At 38.7% G+C, this 19,385-nt stretch overlaps 1 protein-coding gene across 4 annotated transcripts in view; it reads right to left on the reverse strand.

The window, feature by feature from the left end:
• Positions 1-729: 729 nt before the first annotated feature.
• LOC115216536 (serine dehydratase-like) overlaps positions 730-19,385 on the reverse strand; it is a 28,653-nt gene continuing 9,997 nt past the window's right edge. For all 4 annotated transcript variants that reach the window (XM_036506260.1, XM_036506258.1, XM_029785989.2 and 1 more), the window contains exons 2-6: positions 14,808-15,006; positions 14,345-14,497; positions 9,651-9,726; positions 7,204-7,243; positions 730-979 (exon numbers count right to left, since the gene is read on the reverse strand). In XM_036506260.1, the coding sequence (XP_036362153.1) occupies positions 748-979; positions 7,204-7,243; positions 9,651-9,726; positions 14,345-14,497; positions 14,808-14,975 (669 nt within the window). In that variant the 5' untranslated portion in view covers positions 14,976-15,006 and the 3' untranslated portion in view covers positions 730-747. The remainder of the gene's footprint in view (positions 980-7,203; positions 7,244-9,650; positions 9,727-14,344; positions 14,498-14,807; positions 15,007-19,385) is intronic.

Consider the following 19,385-nt stretch of genomic DNA (forward strand, 5'->3'; position numbering starts at 1 on the left):
TCAATATCCTTAAATAACCCTAATTCAAGGACCTTTTGAGTGGGATGGGCTACTCAATCTGGAAAAAATTTCAACTGGTCCCCAACAGCAAAGTAATGTGCTGTTTATCTTGATATGAAATAACCCCGTCGCGCACATATGGTTGTGATGCATGTACCTGGTGTACTCTTATCAGACGGGTAGTCACGATGGGTATAATGGCCTTCGTGTATTTTAATCCAGTGTTGCTTTCATCGCATGCACTGCTCTCTCACTCAATAATAATAATAATAATAATATAATAATAATAATAATAATAATAATGATTTCCTTATTAACCACAATGGTTTACATTAAGAAAAACATTATGGACAGCACAGGACAAAACAAAGAATGTGTGTGTGTGTGTGTGTGTGTATGTGAAAGAGTGTGTTGTCAGGATTTTGTGTGTAAATAAGACTAACAACAACAACAACAACGACAATAATAATAATAATAATGGTTTCAAATTTTGGCACAAGGCTAGCAATTTTAAGGGAAGAGGGGCAAGTCTATTACATCGATTCCAGTGTTCATCTGGTTCTTATTTTATCGACCTTGAAAGGGCGAAATGCCAATCAAATAAGAGTATTTTATGATGGAATATTGAATAGTTTAGAATACATAACATCGTCAAGTTAAGCACTCAATATTCGTCATTTCGCCAGATATCATCAACATCATCATCATCATCTTGCACAATGTACAATGAAGTTAACTATACAGGACTTACCTGGTAATTGCTGGTAAGGTCACCAAGTTTCCTTTTTCAACAGCCTTGTTAAAACAATCAGCGCCTATTGTTTCCATTGCAATAACTGGGAGGTCCTCCCAACCAACTTTTTTCAAACCATCTAATACCCCATTCAGAAGGCCACCACCGCCAACACATGTCACCACTACGTCTGGTTTGGATTCTAGCTGCTGTTCACATTCCGTTATGATAGAACTGTGTCCCTCCCTGAAACAGACCAGTGAAGATGTTAGAACATATATATATATATATTATATAATCAAAAGGGTAATAATATAGATTACTACCAGTGGCCCAGCACAAAGGACGAATTAGTCATTAGACAAAATATCATTCATATAGAAAAATATCATTCATGTAGAAATATAATTAAGGGCTCCTAAATAAGGATGCCATATATATATATATATATGTATGTATAAGGGTGAAAAGGAACACACGAGTTGATATATATGAAAAAACAAGTCAAAATAGAAAATGCTAAAATAATTTTATAAAGAACATTTCAGGGAAACAAGGAAGTCAGAGAAAGGCAGAATGCCACTTATATTTGAACACTATACAAATATTCCTTTAAAAAAACTTTTCTTCTAATTTTATAAAATTTAATTATTTAATCGTTACAGTTGAAAAGGTCTCAAAATGACCGAAACCGATACTGAAATGTTCTTTATAAAATTATTTTAGCATTTTCTATTTTGACTTGTTTTTTCATATATATATATATATATGCACACATACATACATGTGTATATCCAAGAACGTGTATTTGAAAAGATAATCAATCGAAAGCGCTCACACACGCTAGAAAGAAACTTCTTCATAAAAGGTTAGCGACGGTCTGATAAAGAATTTACAACCTTGTTGTAGACAAATAAATTTTTTAAAGAAATCTCTTTTATACTTGGTATCAAATAATTTTCACAAAATCTTTTAAATATGTATTGTATCTATCTATCTATCTGTCCATATGTATATATATATATATATATATATAGAGAGAGAGAGAGAGAGAGAGAGAAATTTATAGAAAAACAAAAGATGAAGACGTGTATGAACAACAAGCAAGTGTATTAATTTGACTTTTACATTTCGAGCCTTCGCTCTTCAGCAGAAAGGAATAAGAGGAAATAAACATGTATGATGAATAGCTAGGGATAAAGTATCCAGGCGGGTACTGTACGAGTACTCAATTATAATCCGAGTTCTGGCTAACAGCATCGAATTGTAAAGAACACCAACGATTACTTAAGGTAAGCAATCCCAATATAACTCATCCAATAGGTAAATCTTTGGTTCACTTTGTTGGATTATGAATATTTTACTTGGTGTATATCCAAGACAGTGGAGGCGCAATGGCCCAGTGGTTAGGGCAGCGGACTCGCGGTCATAGGATCGCGATTTCGATTCCCAGACCGGGCGTTGTGAGTGTTTATTGAGCGAAAACACCTAAAGCTCTACGAGGCTCCGGCAGGGGATGGTGGTGATCCCTGCTGTACTCTTTCACCACAACTTTCTCTCACTCTTACTTCCTGTTTCTGTTGTACCTGTATTTCAAAGGGCCGGCCTTGTCACTCTCTGTGTCACGCTGAATATCCCGGAGAACTACGTTAAGGGTACACGTGTCTGTGGAGTGCTCGGCCACTTACACGTTAATTTCACGAGCAGGCTGTTCCGTTGATTCGGATCAACCGGAACCCTCGTCGTCGTAACCGATGGAGTGCTTCCATCCATATCCAAGACTATTACATTCTATGTGGAGATTAATACATCTGCATACTTTTTATTTCTATAGTCAATTATACAAAAAAATTTGGTTTAAATTTTGTCTGACGTATGTTTCTGCTGCACAGACAACTGACAATTGCATTTGCATCCAGTCACTTTCGCCTGGTTAGCAGTTTATGCAACTTTAAACTGGATGTAAATGCAATTGTTTATAATAATAATAATAATAATAATAATAATAATAATTGTGTACAGTGCTCAGGTGCACTACAACTCATCTAAAGTGTATATATAATCAGGTGTAGTTTTGGCGGATTTCGGAAAGCATGAGGGCCTTAAAGGATGCAGTGTCATGGCAGTCAACAACTGACGCAGGCAGTTTATTCCATGCTTCAGCAACTCTGAGCGTGAAAAAATGTTTCCGAAAGTCATGGGAGCTGTGCTGTTTTCTGGCTTTGTAGGCATGTCCACCTGTGTTAGACACATGGAGATCAAAAAGGTGTTCAGTGTTGTTGTTGGTGAGGTGGTTGATAACTTTGTGGGTGTTTACCAAGTCCATCGCCAGACGCCGGAGCTTCAGTGAATCCATGCCCAGGGAAACAAGGCGCTCAGAATATGGTAGGTGTCTGATGGAGGGTATGCAGTAGAATCGTGCGTTGGACAAATTTAAACAAAATATACTGTATAATTGAATGTAGAAATGAAGAGAATATAGCTGTACTATTTTCTGCATTCATTGTAACAGATATATATACAGTGCGAAAGACAGAGAGATGGGGAGAGAGTGAACCATGCAACATAAATCCTTGATTTATCAAAATTACGTTCGTCTGTAAGGGACATGTCAATTGGCTATTGAATCGGTTTCCAAATGGCTATTGAAACCAGCTCCATATGAGAAGGAAAGATAATCTTGAGAATATAGAATTCTCTAAAAGAAAATGGTAGTTTTATTGTGTGAAGGTAAGAGGACTGTCGTGAATATGTGTTTTATGTATGTATATGTGTATGTATGCATATGTGTGTATATATATGCATACATACGTAATATGTATGTATGTATGTGTAGTCAGTCCACCTGTGCATACCTTCCTGCTTGTGACACTTGTGAAGACCTGTTGAGGCAAGTCAAATCAAAGTCAAACCGAATCAAGTCAAACCAAATCAAAATAGATGAACATCAATGGAATTTGTATCCTTGTGGTACCAGTGCCGGTGGCACATAAGAAAACCATCCCAACGGGACCGTAGCCAGTACCGCATCGACTGGCCTCCGTGCCGTGGGCACGTAACAAACACAATCCGATTGTAGCCGTTCACCAGCCTCGTCTGGCAGCTGTGTCGGTGGCACATAAGAAAAACACCGAAAACACCATATCTGAGCGTGGCCATCTGGCACCTGTGTCGGTGGCACATAAAAAGCACCATCCGAGCATGGCCGTCTGCCAGCCTCGTCTGGTACCTGTGTCGGTGGCACATAAAATCACCCACTACACTCTCGGAGTGGTTGGCGTTAGGAAGGGCATCCAGCTGTAGAAACACTGCCAGATCTGACTGGCCTGGTGTAGCCTTCGGGCTTGCCAGACCCCAGTTGAACTGTCCAACCCATGCTAGCATGGAAAGCGGACGTTAAACGATGATGATGATGATGATGATGATATACATATATATACATACATATTACACGTGTGTGAGTATGTGAATATATATATATATATAGAGAGAGAGAGCAAGCGAGAGAGAGGCAGAGCGACAACTAGAGACAAAGTCAAAACAAAGAAGACACACATAATCCCGCACTAAGCTGCCAGAGGAGGGATGTGTTGAATGTTAACAGCAGAAGTGTTAATCTCTATCAACCCAAGTGGGCAGCGTTTACCTTGAATAAAGAAGCACCAGTGACATAGAGAGAAGAGATTGCATACATAGACTACTACGAGTTCTCCTCAAAATATAGCTTGTCCAGGTCTGCATAATGTTAATAGTAGAAGGATTCGAACTCAGGATGCAGAGAACCAGAACAAATAATATGTCATCCCATCCCAGTATTTTTCCTGTCTCTGACGTAATGTGATTTGCGGTAAGTTTGACTGCTTCCTCCAGCTGGTCGCCTATTAAGGTGGTAATGACTTCTCTTGACTTTTTTCCCCCGAGAGCTTACCCTAATCCAACTTAAATTGATTAGTTACTTGGTGAATAAAGATTAATTTCTTTAATCTAATCGAAACCGCTCAGTGCGGAATTATTTGGTCACTGGAGCGAAACATTTTAGTCAGCTGTGTTCTTTTTTATATGAAATAGAGACATATATTTGTAGCTAAGTGGGTGACAAGATACTTAATGCTTGGAACATTAAATACCCATAGTCTACTAGAAAATAAGCGATTAAAAGTAAATAATATTTATTAAAGTCAAATTGGTAAGCTGGGGAAAAGAATAAACTTGTCACTTGGTGAAAGACAAATGGCGACAAGTCTATGATTTAATATTGTTTCTGTTGAATAAGGCGGAGAACTGACAGAATCGTTAGCATACTGGGTAAAATGCTTAGCAGTTTTTCATCCATCTTTACAATCGGAGTTTAAATACTACCGAGGTCGACTTTGCCTTTCATCCTTTTGGGGTCGATAAAATAAGTACCAGCTGAACGCTGGAGTCGATGTAATCAACTTCCCTTGAAATTCCTGGTCTTGTGCCAAAATTTGAAAGCAATATTGTCGCCGTTGAATAGATTACGTAAGCCCGGATTCAGCAGATCTATTGTTAAATGTTTCCCAGCCAGAAGCATTCCATCTCTTATATAGAGTACATTGGTCTGCAATATCCAATATATTTTACCATATTTTTAAAATATGTTATTGTGTAATTTGAGACTTGTTTGATTACTATTTCTAGCAGGTCGAATAACCACGAAGTATTTCCCAAGTTGATCTTTAAATAAATTCATGTACTTGGGGAGAATGTTTTAGAGGTTTGTCTGCAATGAGACGTACTGCGATGGTCACTGAGTGGGGAGAAGACCACAAAATGATGGAACAGATGGTTGTTGAGGACTGATACCATCACCGTTGAAATATCGGAAGTGATAGTAATAGGTGGATAGTGGGCGGGGAGAATGGTAAATACTATAACATGCTAACAGGATTTAGGATAGACTCTGTTAAAGAGGATCAGTTTGATGTGTTTCGTGAGGGTAGGGGCTATATCTAGGATGCAATGTTTGTGGGTAAGGAATAGAATATTCTCAGGAGTAGTAACCTATTATTTTGACTGGCAGTGCTTTTACACTTAACGCATGTGTTTAGGTAGTGGTGGGGCTCTAAGGAAGAGCTTTGCCAAGAGTGTAAAAGCTAGAGTTGGGTACAAATTGGACAGAAAATGTGGATACTTTCCTTGTAAGGCTTCTTCTTACGAAACCGTAACTGGTGAATATTCTGTTCGAGACTTTGTGCGCTTCTGTGAATAGTTTTTCTTGAATTGCAGGGATAAGTAAAATTTTTCCAGTTGGTAATGTGAGTAAATTTGTCCAGACATTTTTCCGGTATTATAAGCGAACTGTTTGGTAAACTTAGGCAGATGTGTTTTAAAATTTGAGGGGAGTAGAGCAACATGTCCAAGAAGATGATTTCATTCATCTCTTTATTAGTCTATGACCTGTCAAAAGTGAAGTACAGGAACAACCTGGGATATTTAGTGTAGAATTGAATTAAACCCAATCGGTTAGTTGACTCGAAGTGCTGAAGATTTCAATTAGAAAGTGTTGTGTAGTATGTGGAGTTGAGGTGATTAGCCTGTGGTCAGGACGATCTGGTAGATGTATAGACAGTCATTGTTAGTTAGGCTTGGGGGTGAATGCAAATGATAAATGGTATTTGGAGAGTTCTGTGTCAACCAGAAATATGTCTTGTGAGTTGCATGAAAGTGATTGTTGTAGGAGGTTCAGGATGACAAATCAAGTCAGTTCCTGTAGCAGCAGTGATGGCCTGGGACGAGTGCAGTAACCACGATGTGTTGCAAATACTGACCAAAGACAATGATTTAAGAGAAGAGTGTGGTGAGATGATCGAATAGGTGTCGGTAATTAGTGGAGTTCGGGGAACGATAGAAGCAGAGGAAATTATAGGAGTGCGATAAGGAAATTTTGAGCTTGAGTAACAGGATGTCTTTGTTGCCGATACCCAGGTAGGAGGGGAGAATGGAGTGAATGGAATGTTCAAAAGAGCAGACATTATGTTTCAGAGTGAAGTTTAATATAGAACATAATCTACATAACCAATAGATGTGTGATGTGTTGCCGGGGTTCATATGGGACCAGAACCCAGGAATTTTAGAAACAACAGGGTAGGATTTTGCCTTTGGATTTAACTTTATCTTAAATTCTCAAACTGCTCTTTTAAAAGGGATTGATACATTGGATAAAGAAGTCCAAGATACTCAAGGTTCGAAACAAAACACTGTCTGGAACGTCTTTTATAAAATGTCCCGCTACTGGTTTCGGCTGCCCTGGGGTTAAACAGCAACAGCAGTAACATATGCTATCAAGTAGATTATTACTATTAAGTAGATTGTGTGTGTGTACCAATATGAGTGTGTGTTTATGTGTGCATCTGTGCGGTTGAGTGCATTATTGAATCTGTGTCAGACAAAAATCAATCAAGCGATGACAGTAAATTATCCCAAGTAGAGAAATTGTCGGTACTTACCAAATATCAGGGTGATCAAATGGGTGAATGTGGACAAGGCCTAATGGAAAGAAAAGATGAACTATATAATCATAGAGACATAAAACTGTGTGTGTCTGCACGCACGTACACATGTATGTGTGTGTGTATGCGTGTATGTGTGTGTTTGTGTGTGCCTGCGTGCGTGCGTGTGTTTGTGTGTATGTGTGTATGTGTGCATGCTTAAGCAACGAGAAGATGGATTTGGTAGTAATCTTTATTTTATACAAGTCATTTCGACCCTTTCTGTTACTGTCCCATATGGGTGGGATTCCTTTCAACATGTTGTGTTGCACCAATATTGAAGTCTGGGTCTCATCGGGTACATCTATACATAAAGGTCTGTGTCTCGCTAAAGAGCCCGAGTTTTGGCTGTCATGTTGTTATATGCCCGTCTGGTTAGGGAATGAAACATTGCTACAATTTTTAATTACTATTATCTTTCTTCATTAAGAGTTGCGAAGTCCTGTAATTATAGACAATTCATCATCATCATCATTTAGCGTCCGTTCTCCATGCTAGCATGGGTCGGACGGTTCAACTGGGGTCTGTGAAGCTGGAAGGCTTCATCAGGCCCAGTCAGATCTGGCAGTGTTTCTACGGCTGGATGCCCTTCCTAACGCCAACCACTCCGTGAGTGTAGTGGGTGCTTTTTACGTGCCACCCGCACAGGTGCCAGACAGAGCTGGCAAACGGCCACGAACGGATGGTGCTTTTACGTGTCACCAGCACGGGGCCAGGCGAGGCTGGCAACAGACACGAACGGATGGTGCTTTTACGTGCCACCAACACGGGGGCCAGACAGAGCTGGCAAACGGCCACGAAACGGATGGTGCTTTTACGTGTCACCGGCACGGGAGACAATTGTCGATAAAAAAAAGTACGTAGAAGTTCATGGATGGATACGGATGAATTGAGTTACATTGGATTTAAAACAGAGGAATGGTATTAGAAGGAGAAAGGGAGAGATATATATGCAGATCGTAATGTGTAGGGAGCGAAAGGATGTTTAGTTAGCTTGCTAGCTCAGATCAGGATGCGTGATGTTAAGTGAGACGCAAACCTTTATGTATAGATGTACCTGATGAGACCCCGACTGCAAAATTGATGCAACACAACATGTTGAAAGGGGTCCCACACTAATTGACATATACCCATTAGTCCATAATATTTTATAAGCTTAAAGTTTATAAATGATCACCATGCGTTGACTAAGTTAAATAATCTAACATTGGGGCACATAAGCCCTCGACAGAAAGTAGGATTTGCCGTAAGCATAGGACTCTATGTATTCACGACATATATATACATATATATGTATCTTTATTACCCACAAGGGGCTAAACATAGAGGGGACAAACAAGGACAGACAAACGGATTAAGTCGATTACATCGATCCCAGTGCGTGACTGGTACTTAATTTATCGACCCTAAAAGGATGAAAGGCAAAGTCAACCTCAGCGGAATTTGAACTCAGAACGTAGCGGTGAGCGAAATACCACTACGCATTTCGCCCGGCGTGCTCGCCGCCTTCTATATATATATATATATATATATATATATATACATACATACATACATACATACATACATACATACATACATACATATATATATATATGTATATGTATATGTGTGTGTGTGTGTGTGTGTGTATGTATGAATGTGGCTGGGCACTTCGTCGGTTATGATGATGAACGTTCCAGTTGATCCTAATCAACGGAACAGCCTGCTCGTGAAATTAACGTGTAAGTGGCTGAGCACTCCACAGACACGCTTGCCCTTAACAACAACAATAATAAATTCTTTAGGTGTCATTTCAAACTCCAAAATCTGCCGATGGAAGCACCAATTCTCTAAAGCTTATAACTAGTGAAGGCTAGTTGTTTTAATGGTTAGGGTATTCGGCTCACGATCATAAAGTCATGAGTTCGATTCCCAGTGGTGCATTGTGTCTTTGACACTTTATTTCCCGCTGCTCCAGTCTACTCAGCTGGCAAAAATGATTGGTGCCTGTATTTGAAAGGGCCAACCTTGTGACATTCTGTATGACACTGAATCTCCCTGGGAACTACTTTAAAGCTATGCATGTCTGTGGAGTGCTCGGGCCACTTGCGCGTTAATTTTCTAGGCAGGCTGTTCCATTGATCGGATCAACTGGATCGCTGACTGTCGTAACCGATGGAGTGCCAGGTGGAGGTTATAAGCACATAATAACAGAGAAGAACAGACAGACTGAGAAACATATTGACATCCAGACATTGCCTCACAATGCCACCCGACAGACATCACAACACACATGCAGGCACAGGCATGAAACGGAGTGTGGAGAACGTAAGATTATCGATAAATATGTAAGCGTGAATGTTAATCTAGACAGAATTATTGATAAATATAGAAACAAGAAATGGAGAGCAAGTGAGTCTGACCTTCTTTCTCTGCTTTTGCCAGAGCTCGTTCATTTGCTTCATCAAAACAGCTACCGAATACTTCAACTTGTGCACCCTAAAACGTAGACACAAGACATTCAGGTACATTTTTATATGCATGTGGGTATGTATGTAGAGGTGAATGCATATATTTTTTGCGATCTTCTTTCTTTCTCTCTCATCCTCATCTTCCTTTTCTAGCATCCCAAATTCCTCTCTCTCGTCTTCTCACTTGTAATTGTAGACTTTCTCCCTTCATTCCTTCCATCCTTCCCCCGTTCTCTCTGCCGCTGTCTCTCTCTCTCTCTCCCTCTCTTTTATCCTTATTCCCCTCCATCTACTGCCCACACGTGACCCGTGACTAATTTTCCTATCTCTCTGTCTTTCGCCACCGGACGCTTATCCTGCTGGTAAACTTTTATCTACTCTCTCACTATTTCTCTTTCTATATCCATTCAGGATTTCTTCCGGGCATCATCCATCATTCCCGAAAGGCCGTATTTATTCCGTCTTCATCAATCATTTCAAATTACATCTGTTTACTTTCGTACATCCACTCTGTTTTGTTTTCTCGAGCCCTAATTCTGCGCAAATTTTGCGGAAGCCGCCGATATGCGAAGTTCTCAGTCTTATTGTTAAAGGTATGAAACTGTTTATTAGTATTTCGGTCGATAACTGATGAAGATTAGGGTCCTTCTGGGTCTGTCCTACGTGTACGTGTTTAGTATTTAATGCATTTTTCATTTATTGTATATATATATACATACACACACACACGTGTGTGTATGTGTATTTCTTAAATAAGGCCGTTCGTGTATATTCAAACCTGCAAGATTGCTTGCGGACATAAGGCATGTTATATAAATCTGTCGAATTTCTAAGTATTTTTAAGGTATAAAATTTTTAGTAGTGCGTTTAACTACAGGGTTTATTAAATAATATACATATATGAAGACATATACATATGTACATGCACACATACATAATACATATGTGTGCGTGTGCAACCCCACATACATATACACACACCTGCAGTCACACATGCAAAAACAAGCATGCAGACACACACACATTTTCTTTTATCTTTAGATTGTTTCAGTCATTAGAGTGCGCTCATGCTGGGGCACCACCTTGAAGATTTTTCAGTCGTAATGAATCTGCCCTTGTACCTCTTTTTTTTTTCTTTTAAGCCTGATACTTGTTCTATCAATTACTTTTACCAAACCGCTAAGTAACGGAGAACGTAAACACACCAACACCAGTTTTTAAGTGGTGGAGAAAGATAAACAAAGACACAAACACACACTCACGATGGGCTTCTTTCAGAGTTTCCGTCTATCAAATCCACCCACAAGGTTTTGGTTGGCCTGAGGCCATGGTAGAAGACACTTTCCCAAGGTGCCATGCAGTCGGAATGAACCCGGAACCATGTGGTTGAAAAGTAAACTTCTTACCACACAGCCACGCCTGCGCTTATGCATGTATGTATGTATGCATGCATGTATGTATGTATGTATGCATGCATGTATGTATGTATGCATGTATGTATGTATGTATGTATGTATGTAATGTATGTATGTATGAATGTATGTATGTATGTATCATATGTATGTATGTATTTATGTATGTATGTATATATGTTATGTATGTATGCATGCATGTATGTATGTATGCATGTATGTATGTATGCATGTATGTATGTATGTATGTATGCATGTATGTATGTATGTATGCATGTATGTTTGTATGTATGTATGTATGTTTGTATGTATGTGTGTGTGTATGTATGCATGCATTCATGCATGTATGTATGTGTGTGTGTGTGTGTGTATGTATGTATGAACAGAAGTCAGCAATACCTGTGCAGTTTTAGGTTCAATAAGGCTTGCACGACACATCATAGACTCTTTTGGACATTATCCAGAGACAAGCCAGAGCGAGATGTCTCGTACCAATATGAGTCGCAGGCTCAGGGATGTGAGAGCACCATGATCTCTAGCACAAACCAAATATCCGCAAAATGTTCAATGCCATTCCCTGCATATCTGGTTTTATATCAGAGCGACCTTCTCCTAGAGACATGTTTCAACAGAAGCTGAGGGCTGCCTCAATTCCAGTGGTCTTCTAACACGCCGGACACCATCCCGGAATTTCTCCGTATCCGTGCTCTTGCTCGATAGCCATTGAGCTTCACTAGGTTCATCCGACCTTTCAACAGGTCTTGATTTTAATCCTGCTGGGTTTCTAGCAACCCTCCTCACCAGGGTAGCCTGGTGGGGCTGCCAATTTAGTCGTTGACAACCTGGCCATGCAACAGGTTGTACTGGATTCCATGTTACCAGTAGCACTTATGAGAGCCTCATAAGTGATCAACGAAGCTGCAAATACAAAATATTAGTCCTAGAGCGCACAATGTTCCTAAAGGTAAACAAGGGTCTTCCTCAATCACGAATGGACAACCATCATGTATCTATGTACTGAAGGCGCGTAGCCTAGTCATTAGGCTATTGCACTCACGATTGCAAGATTGTATGGCCAATTTTCATACCGGGTGGTGCGATGTATTCTTGAGCTAAACACTTCATCTCATGTTATTTTCCAGTCACTTCGACACCTGACTTGTGGTAATTTGTGCACCTGTTAAGGCAACGTTGATTTGATTGAAGAAATGAGCTGATGTTCGACACAAACATTCGATCTCTACAAACAAACTGTCTGTGAAGGTTGTTGAACAAGAAATTGTAGAACCTTCATGTATCATCTCATTATATATGTGTTTGTGTGTGTGTGTGTGTGTGTTTGTACGTATTTGGTCTATGGGTACCTAGGACTATATCATCTAACGTTTTCTTTACCTTCTTTAAGAACTTAAAAATGTAGTTAGTGGGAAATTTGCCTGCTGTTTCTAGCAGGTCAAGCAACTGCAATTATACCTGCAGTTTTCTTACTCACAAGTATCAGTGAATATTGATTCCAAATTTTGACATAAGGCCAATAAGTTCGGGGGAGGGGTTAAGTCGATTACATTGACCCCAGTACACAACTGGTACTTATTTTATCGAACCCGAAAGGATGAATGGCAAGGTCGACGTCGGCGGAATTTGAGCTCAGAACATAAAAACAGACGAAATGTCACTGACCGTTTTTTCTGGTGTGATAACGATTCTGTCATCTTGCCGCTTTAACACCAATTAATATTAAATGACAACAGCATATTCGAAAAGCAACCTTTATGAGTTTTTCTGTAAGGAATGAAGACGAGCCTGGAGTATGAGAAAGGAATTGAATTGGAAAAGTAAGAGCTTTGACTTAATTCCTCGAAAAATTAATGAGTTAAAATTTAAGCCTTTTTAACAAGAATTTTTGCAGAATTTATTAGCTATCCTTCTCTTCCCTCCATCCAACCATCCATCCATTCGTCTGTCCGTCCATCCATCTTCCCCCGCCCCTGTTGCTGGGACGATCGTGGAAATAAAATCTTCAGGTGCCTTCTCCATTGGGCTCCCTCAGGAGAAACCATCGTTACACTTTCCAGCTGAATTCCCAAGCGTAACCAACTTAGACTATGGATATTATCCAAGCAACTTGTTCATGGTTTACTCTTTAGCATCCTGCCAGTTGGCTCAGCTTGAAGAAACTGTCTTGCAATTCTTTCCTACGACATGCTATTCACATGTCCATGGTACCGGAACTGCAGAGATGAGGCGGCTCAATTTGGAAAGTCTGCCTTATCTCCATGCAATGCACTCTATCATGTAACGTTACTCCAGAGATCCTTCAGAGGACCCTCATTTCGGCTGCTTGTATTCGTGACCTTAATCTTTCGGTCATTGCTCAGCCTTCATGAACAGATGAGAATATGCATGAAAACCGAATTAAAGATTGTAAGCTTGGTTTTTTGATTATTTTTTACCAACCTCTCCGCTTCTGAGGATCGAATGTAGGAGCTGGTGAATTATTGTGTCAACGTCTGAACCCAATTCAGTCTATCCTTTCACATCACTCCCATTATTAATGGTAATGACAGGGGAGAGGAAGCTAGCAATTCTGAGGGAGTGGGCAAGTCGATTACATCGATCCCAGTTGTTTTAATGGTACTTATATTATCGACCCCCAAAGGATGAAAGGCAAAGTCAACGTCAGTGGAATTTGAACTCAGAACGTAAAGACAGTAAAAATGCCGCTAAGCATTTTGCCCAGCGTGTTAACGATTCTGCCAGCTCGCTATCCTAATCATCACTCTCGTTATTCATTGATCATCGTTGTTCTTTGTTAATCTCTTTGCAGCCCCGGTACAATATACTTGATCTTGTTTGGCTTGAACAGTTTCTACTAATTTGCCTGAACTTGAGGTAGAGTTGTTACCATAAACCCCTCGACCGGTCAGATGAATAGGTACTGAAATTCACAATATATTTCTGCATGCATACTCATCTATGTTTACTTCCATGTGTGTGTATGATTTAAATGAATATGTGCTAAGTAATTCAGAGTGACCAGGGGTATGATAACAAAGTATATTAAATACCGTACAAGAGAATACAACCAACTCTGAATGAGAAGGGGAGACAATATAACGTATCGAAGAGTATAAGTAAGTGATATGCCATTTGTAAAAGACAGCTGCTGACGTATTTCTGTCTCAATCGACATCATCAGCACAGCAGTTATCCTTTAATACATATTCTATGTACCTGTTTTCTCAAATCCTCTTGAATAAATGATGGGCATGTCTCAGGAACGACTATGGAAAGAGGAAGTCCTAACTTTCTGGTGGCAAGAGCTGCTGCCAGGCCAGCATTTCCACCTGAAGAAGAAGAAAACTTCGTAGCACCTCTCTGTTTTGCCTGTAAAAATATAAAAGAGAAACGAGTGAAACCATCAAAATTAAAAACCAGTTCGTATATAAATAGATATACTCAAATACATACACAATAACAAATATAGATCCATGCACAACCACATACATATATGCACACACGCACACACTTAAACGTGGACATACATATTTTATCGACTCTGAAAGAACGAAAGGTAAAGTCGACCTCGGCCGGATTTTGAACTCAGATTGTAAACAGCCAAATGAAACCCTGCCCGATTCCGTTACCAAGAACTGAATATCATGCAACAAGAACAGTGCAATAGCGGACCACCTACCTTTTGACAAAAGTTACCAATACCACGTATCTTAAAGGAACCGCTTGGTTGTAAGTTCTCTAATTTCAGATAAACCTTAAATCCAGCTCGACTGCTTATGGTTTCACTGAGAAAACAGGGTGTCACGTAATGTAGAATCCTGGGAGTAGCTTTATCAAGTGAGGTCATCGTTTTACAGGAATTTTAAAATCAATCACACCTGGATGGACAAATGAGGGAAATATCGATTGAGAAACCTTGATGTGGTGGCTTTTATTGCTAAAAATACAAGTCAGATCCCTGAAATTTGGATGAGAAGGATAATTGTTATACGTCAAACTTTAATAAAGTCTTGCATATTTATATCATTCTGCTTACACATTGTATCTGTAAAGTTCGTGTTAGCGGACATCATTCTATGTCTGAAAATTCTTTGTTTTTCTTTTTTTCTGATAACACCTTATATAGCTTATACATATACATTTACTAGCATAATCAAGTGAGCATGTATATTTGTATATATGTTGAATGCATGGACTGATAGATACTGGAGTATTCGTTTCTCTGTTTGAAACCAGCTCAACCCAGAAAGCATACAAAGAAAACTACAAATAAAAACAAACATACATGCACACACACACACACACGGGCATACATACATACACACTTACATACATACACACACACATACATACAAGGGTTTTAGTCGAATAAATCGATTCCAGTATTTATTTTTAAGACTGAAACTTAAAGAAAAATCTGGATAAACTGGGATTTTCAGAAAGAGAAATCGAGCGGCTAATTTATATATTGAAAGGGCAATCCGTGAGTGGAACAGTAAAAATAAGCAAGACTTTTCTCAAGTTCCAAATGTGAATTTGTCTGCGTTAACTACATTCCAAAGATGGAGCCTTTGTTGGAAACCAACTCCCTTCTCAGTGGAAGATTTATAATAATTAAAAAATACAGTTCTATATTTAAGAGATGAGGAATTATGTACATTATTTACATTTGACGGATATTTGTGCTCATCTTGTTTGTTCACAACGTTTTGGCTGATATACCCTCCAGCCTTCATCAGGTGTCTTGGGGAAATTTCAATCCTGTGTTTGCATTCCTAAGGTATTTTTCGATGTTATTATTATTATTATCCTTATTGTTATTATTATCATTATTTTTATTCAGGTTACTGCCTGGAATCGAACTCGGAATTTTGAGGTTAGTAGCTCACGCTCTTAACCACGGGCATATGGCGTAGTGGTTAAGAGCGCGAGCTACCAAGATTCTGAGTTCGATTCCAGGCAGTGACCTGAATAATAATAATAATAATAATAATAATAATAATATAATAATAATAATAATAATAATAATAATAATAAATGCTTTCTAATTGATGTATCAATACCGGCTGATGACAACGTGTCTCTAAAAGAAATGGAGAAACTCTCAAAATACAAAGACCTGGAAATAGAGGTAACTAGAATGTGGAATCTGAAAACAGAAACAATTCCTATCATAGTAGGTGCATTAGGCATGATAAAAAAATATTCAGACAAATACATAACAAAAACACCAGGACTTACAAACACATATAACATACAGAAAATTGCACTACTAGGCACTGCACACATCCTACGCAGAACACTTTCCATACAATAACCATCAGAGCATCACAACAAATCACAGCACATACCCAAGGCACACAGAGCTGTGCTCGGTAGTGAAGTGAAAGCACGCTATAAAAATAAAACTACTGAATAATAATAGTAATAATAATAATAATAGAAATAATAATAATAATAATCATAACAATAATAATAATAATAGTAATAATAATAATAATAATCATAACAATAATAATAATAAGAAGAAGAAGAAGAAGAAGAAGAAGAAGAAGAATAAGAATAATAATAATAGTAATAATAATAATAATAGTAATAATAATAATAATGATAACAATAATAATAATAATAATAATAATAATAATAATGATAATAATAATAAGGAGAACACCGGGGACGTTTAAGATGTAAGAAGGAAAATTCAGAGCTCCGAAATCTATCCACAAACATCGAAAACAAGGACATCCTATGGAGCCAAAGTTTTACTAACCAAGAATTGGACTGTATCCGAGTAAGTAATACTAATTGAAATTTATTACTATTTTCAAAACGAAATGATGTATTTTGACTCGATATCATCTCCGCCTCTAACGTAACACATGTAAACATGCGTGGAACATCACGATCATCTCTGACCCCAAACACCATGTACAAAGTAACTACGAAGAAATTAAATGCCACCGATACTATTCAACCCAAGAATAACAATCGAGCGGTACGTACATTAAACTTACAACAAAAAATGTACGAAAAACTACACGTGCGAAATAATGTGACAACAGAAATAAACGGACCGGTACCCTACGAAAATGACGACCGTCAAAATAATGGGCCGGACGTTGTACCTCATGTCCCGCAAATAAAACCCAAAAGACGTAAATGGACACGTGAGGAATACATTTCTATCTTACACGCATACTTCACAGCAGTACTCTACCCAAAAAATGAAAATACAACAACACATACATATAAAATATGGAAGGAAAATAATAGAGATATAGACTTGGATACAGCAATGAACCCTAATAAATTAGCTAACGTACGAAGATACATTCTCAACACAAAAAAAATATCAGAAATAGAAATAGAACACCTAAAAGAAAACATACACCAGGAAAATGTAGATAGAAGCCACACAGCAATGCCCAATAATATAAACACTGAAACTGTAAAACACGAAGACAAACGCAACATTCCCAACAAACACGATGTAAACAACGAAGGGGAGCCTAATGATTATGATAATATAAAAAATAAAATAATCAAAGAACTGAAAACCACAGAGCTCAAAATGGACCACCGACCATACCTCCCAAGAATAAAAATAAACAAAATAACAACACCTATTATAAACAGCATAAACCTAGCCGTCACTGAACTGATAGCCACTGAATCAAAAAAAAGTGATATCACTGAGCTAAATAACCTAATATACGCAGCAGCCACTGCAGCCACAAAAGAAGCTGGATACTCACCCAAACCCGCCCAAACAGGAGTACCACCACCCAAACAAACCCTGTGGATAAATAACATCCAAAGCAAAGTAAAAAAAATTAGAAAAGACCTGTCGATTCTTAATGAAATCAGCAAACAATCAACGCTACTGAGCAACAAAAAGAGAACAAAAATACTCCGCAAATATAACATCACAGAGAAAGATTTGCCTGAAATAAAAGAAAAGCTGAAGCAAGATATTCTTGCCAAAGCACAAAGGATCCGCCGGTACAAGAAACGCCAACGCTTCTTTGAAGAAAACAAAAAGTTCAACTCCAACCCCAAAAAGTTCTACCAAGAACTGGAAAAAAATAAAATAGAAGTCACTGCAGCACCAACGGCAGAAGAATTGGAAGAATTCTGGGGAGAAATATGGTCGGCGAACGAACTACCAAAAAAAAGGAGTATCAGAATAACAAACTCGGCATCTGAACAACTTTGGACCCCCATAACAACTGAAGAGGTCACCCAGGCACTGCAAAGACTAAGCAACTGGAAGGCACCTGGGCATGACAAGATCCCCAACTTCTGGTTGAAATATCTAACAGGAATGCACAAAAAGCTGGCTGAAAACTTTAACAACGTACTAGCAGAGCCAGAGACAATGCCTGAATGGCTCACGAAGGGGAAAACCATCTTAATTCCCAAATCAAATGAAACAGAAAAACCAGAAAACTACAGACCAATAACCTGCCTCCCTACTATGTTCAAGGCATTTACTGCAGTGATATCACAAAGGCTGAACAAGCACCTGGACGAAAACAAACTGTTCCCAGAAGAGCAGAAAGGATGCCGCAAGGGCTCATATGGCTGTAAAGATCAACTAATGATTAATAAAGCCATAACCGAAGACAGCCACAGAAAGAAGAAAGGCCTCAGTATGGCCTGGATTGACTACAAAAAGGCGTTTGATAGCATCCCCCATACATGGATCCTCGAAACACTAGCCATTAACAAAGTAGCACCAACAATCATAAAATTCAAATGAATAAATGGCAAACAGTCCTACACCTCCAAACAAAAGAGGGACTCATGAAAACCAAAGACATCCCCATTAGAAGAGGAATATTCCAGGGAGACACGCTCTCTCCACTCCTTTTCTGCTTGGCACTGTCACCTCTATCTGATATGCTAAATAGAACTGGATGCGGATATAAATGTTACGGCAAAACGATCAGCCACCTTTTATATATGGATGACCTAAAACTATACGCTGCAAATGACAAACAGCTGGAAACACTATTAAAGACAGTTCATGGATTTACCAAAGAAATAGATATGAAATTTGGATTAGAAAAATGCGCCAAAGTAACCCTGAAAAGAGGAAAACTAGTTAAGAGTAACAACATCACACTAGATAAAACCAATGAAATAAAAGAATTAGACCAAAGCCAAACTTACAAATACTTAGGAATCCATGAACTAGATAAGACACAACACACACAATGAAAGAGAAAATAAAAAAAGAATATTATAGACGAGT

Source organism: Octopus sinensis, linkage group LG10 (genome assembly GCF_006345805.1).
Source record: "Octopus sinensis linkage group LG10, ASM634580v1, whole genome shotgun sequence".
Taxonomy (NCBI): Eukaryota; Metazoa; Mollusca; class Cephalopoda; order Octopoda; family Octopodidae; genus Octopus; species Octopus sinensis.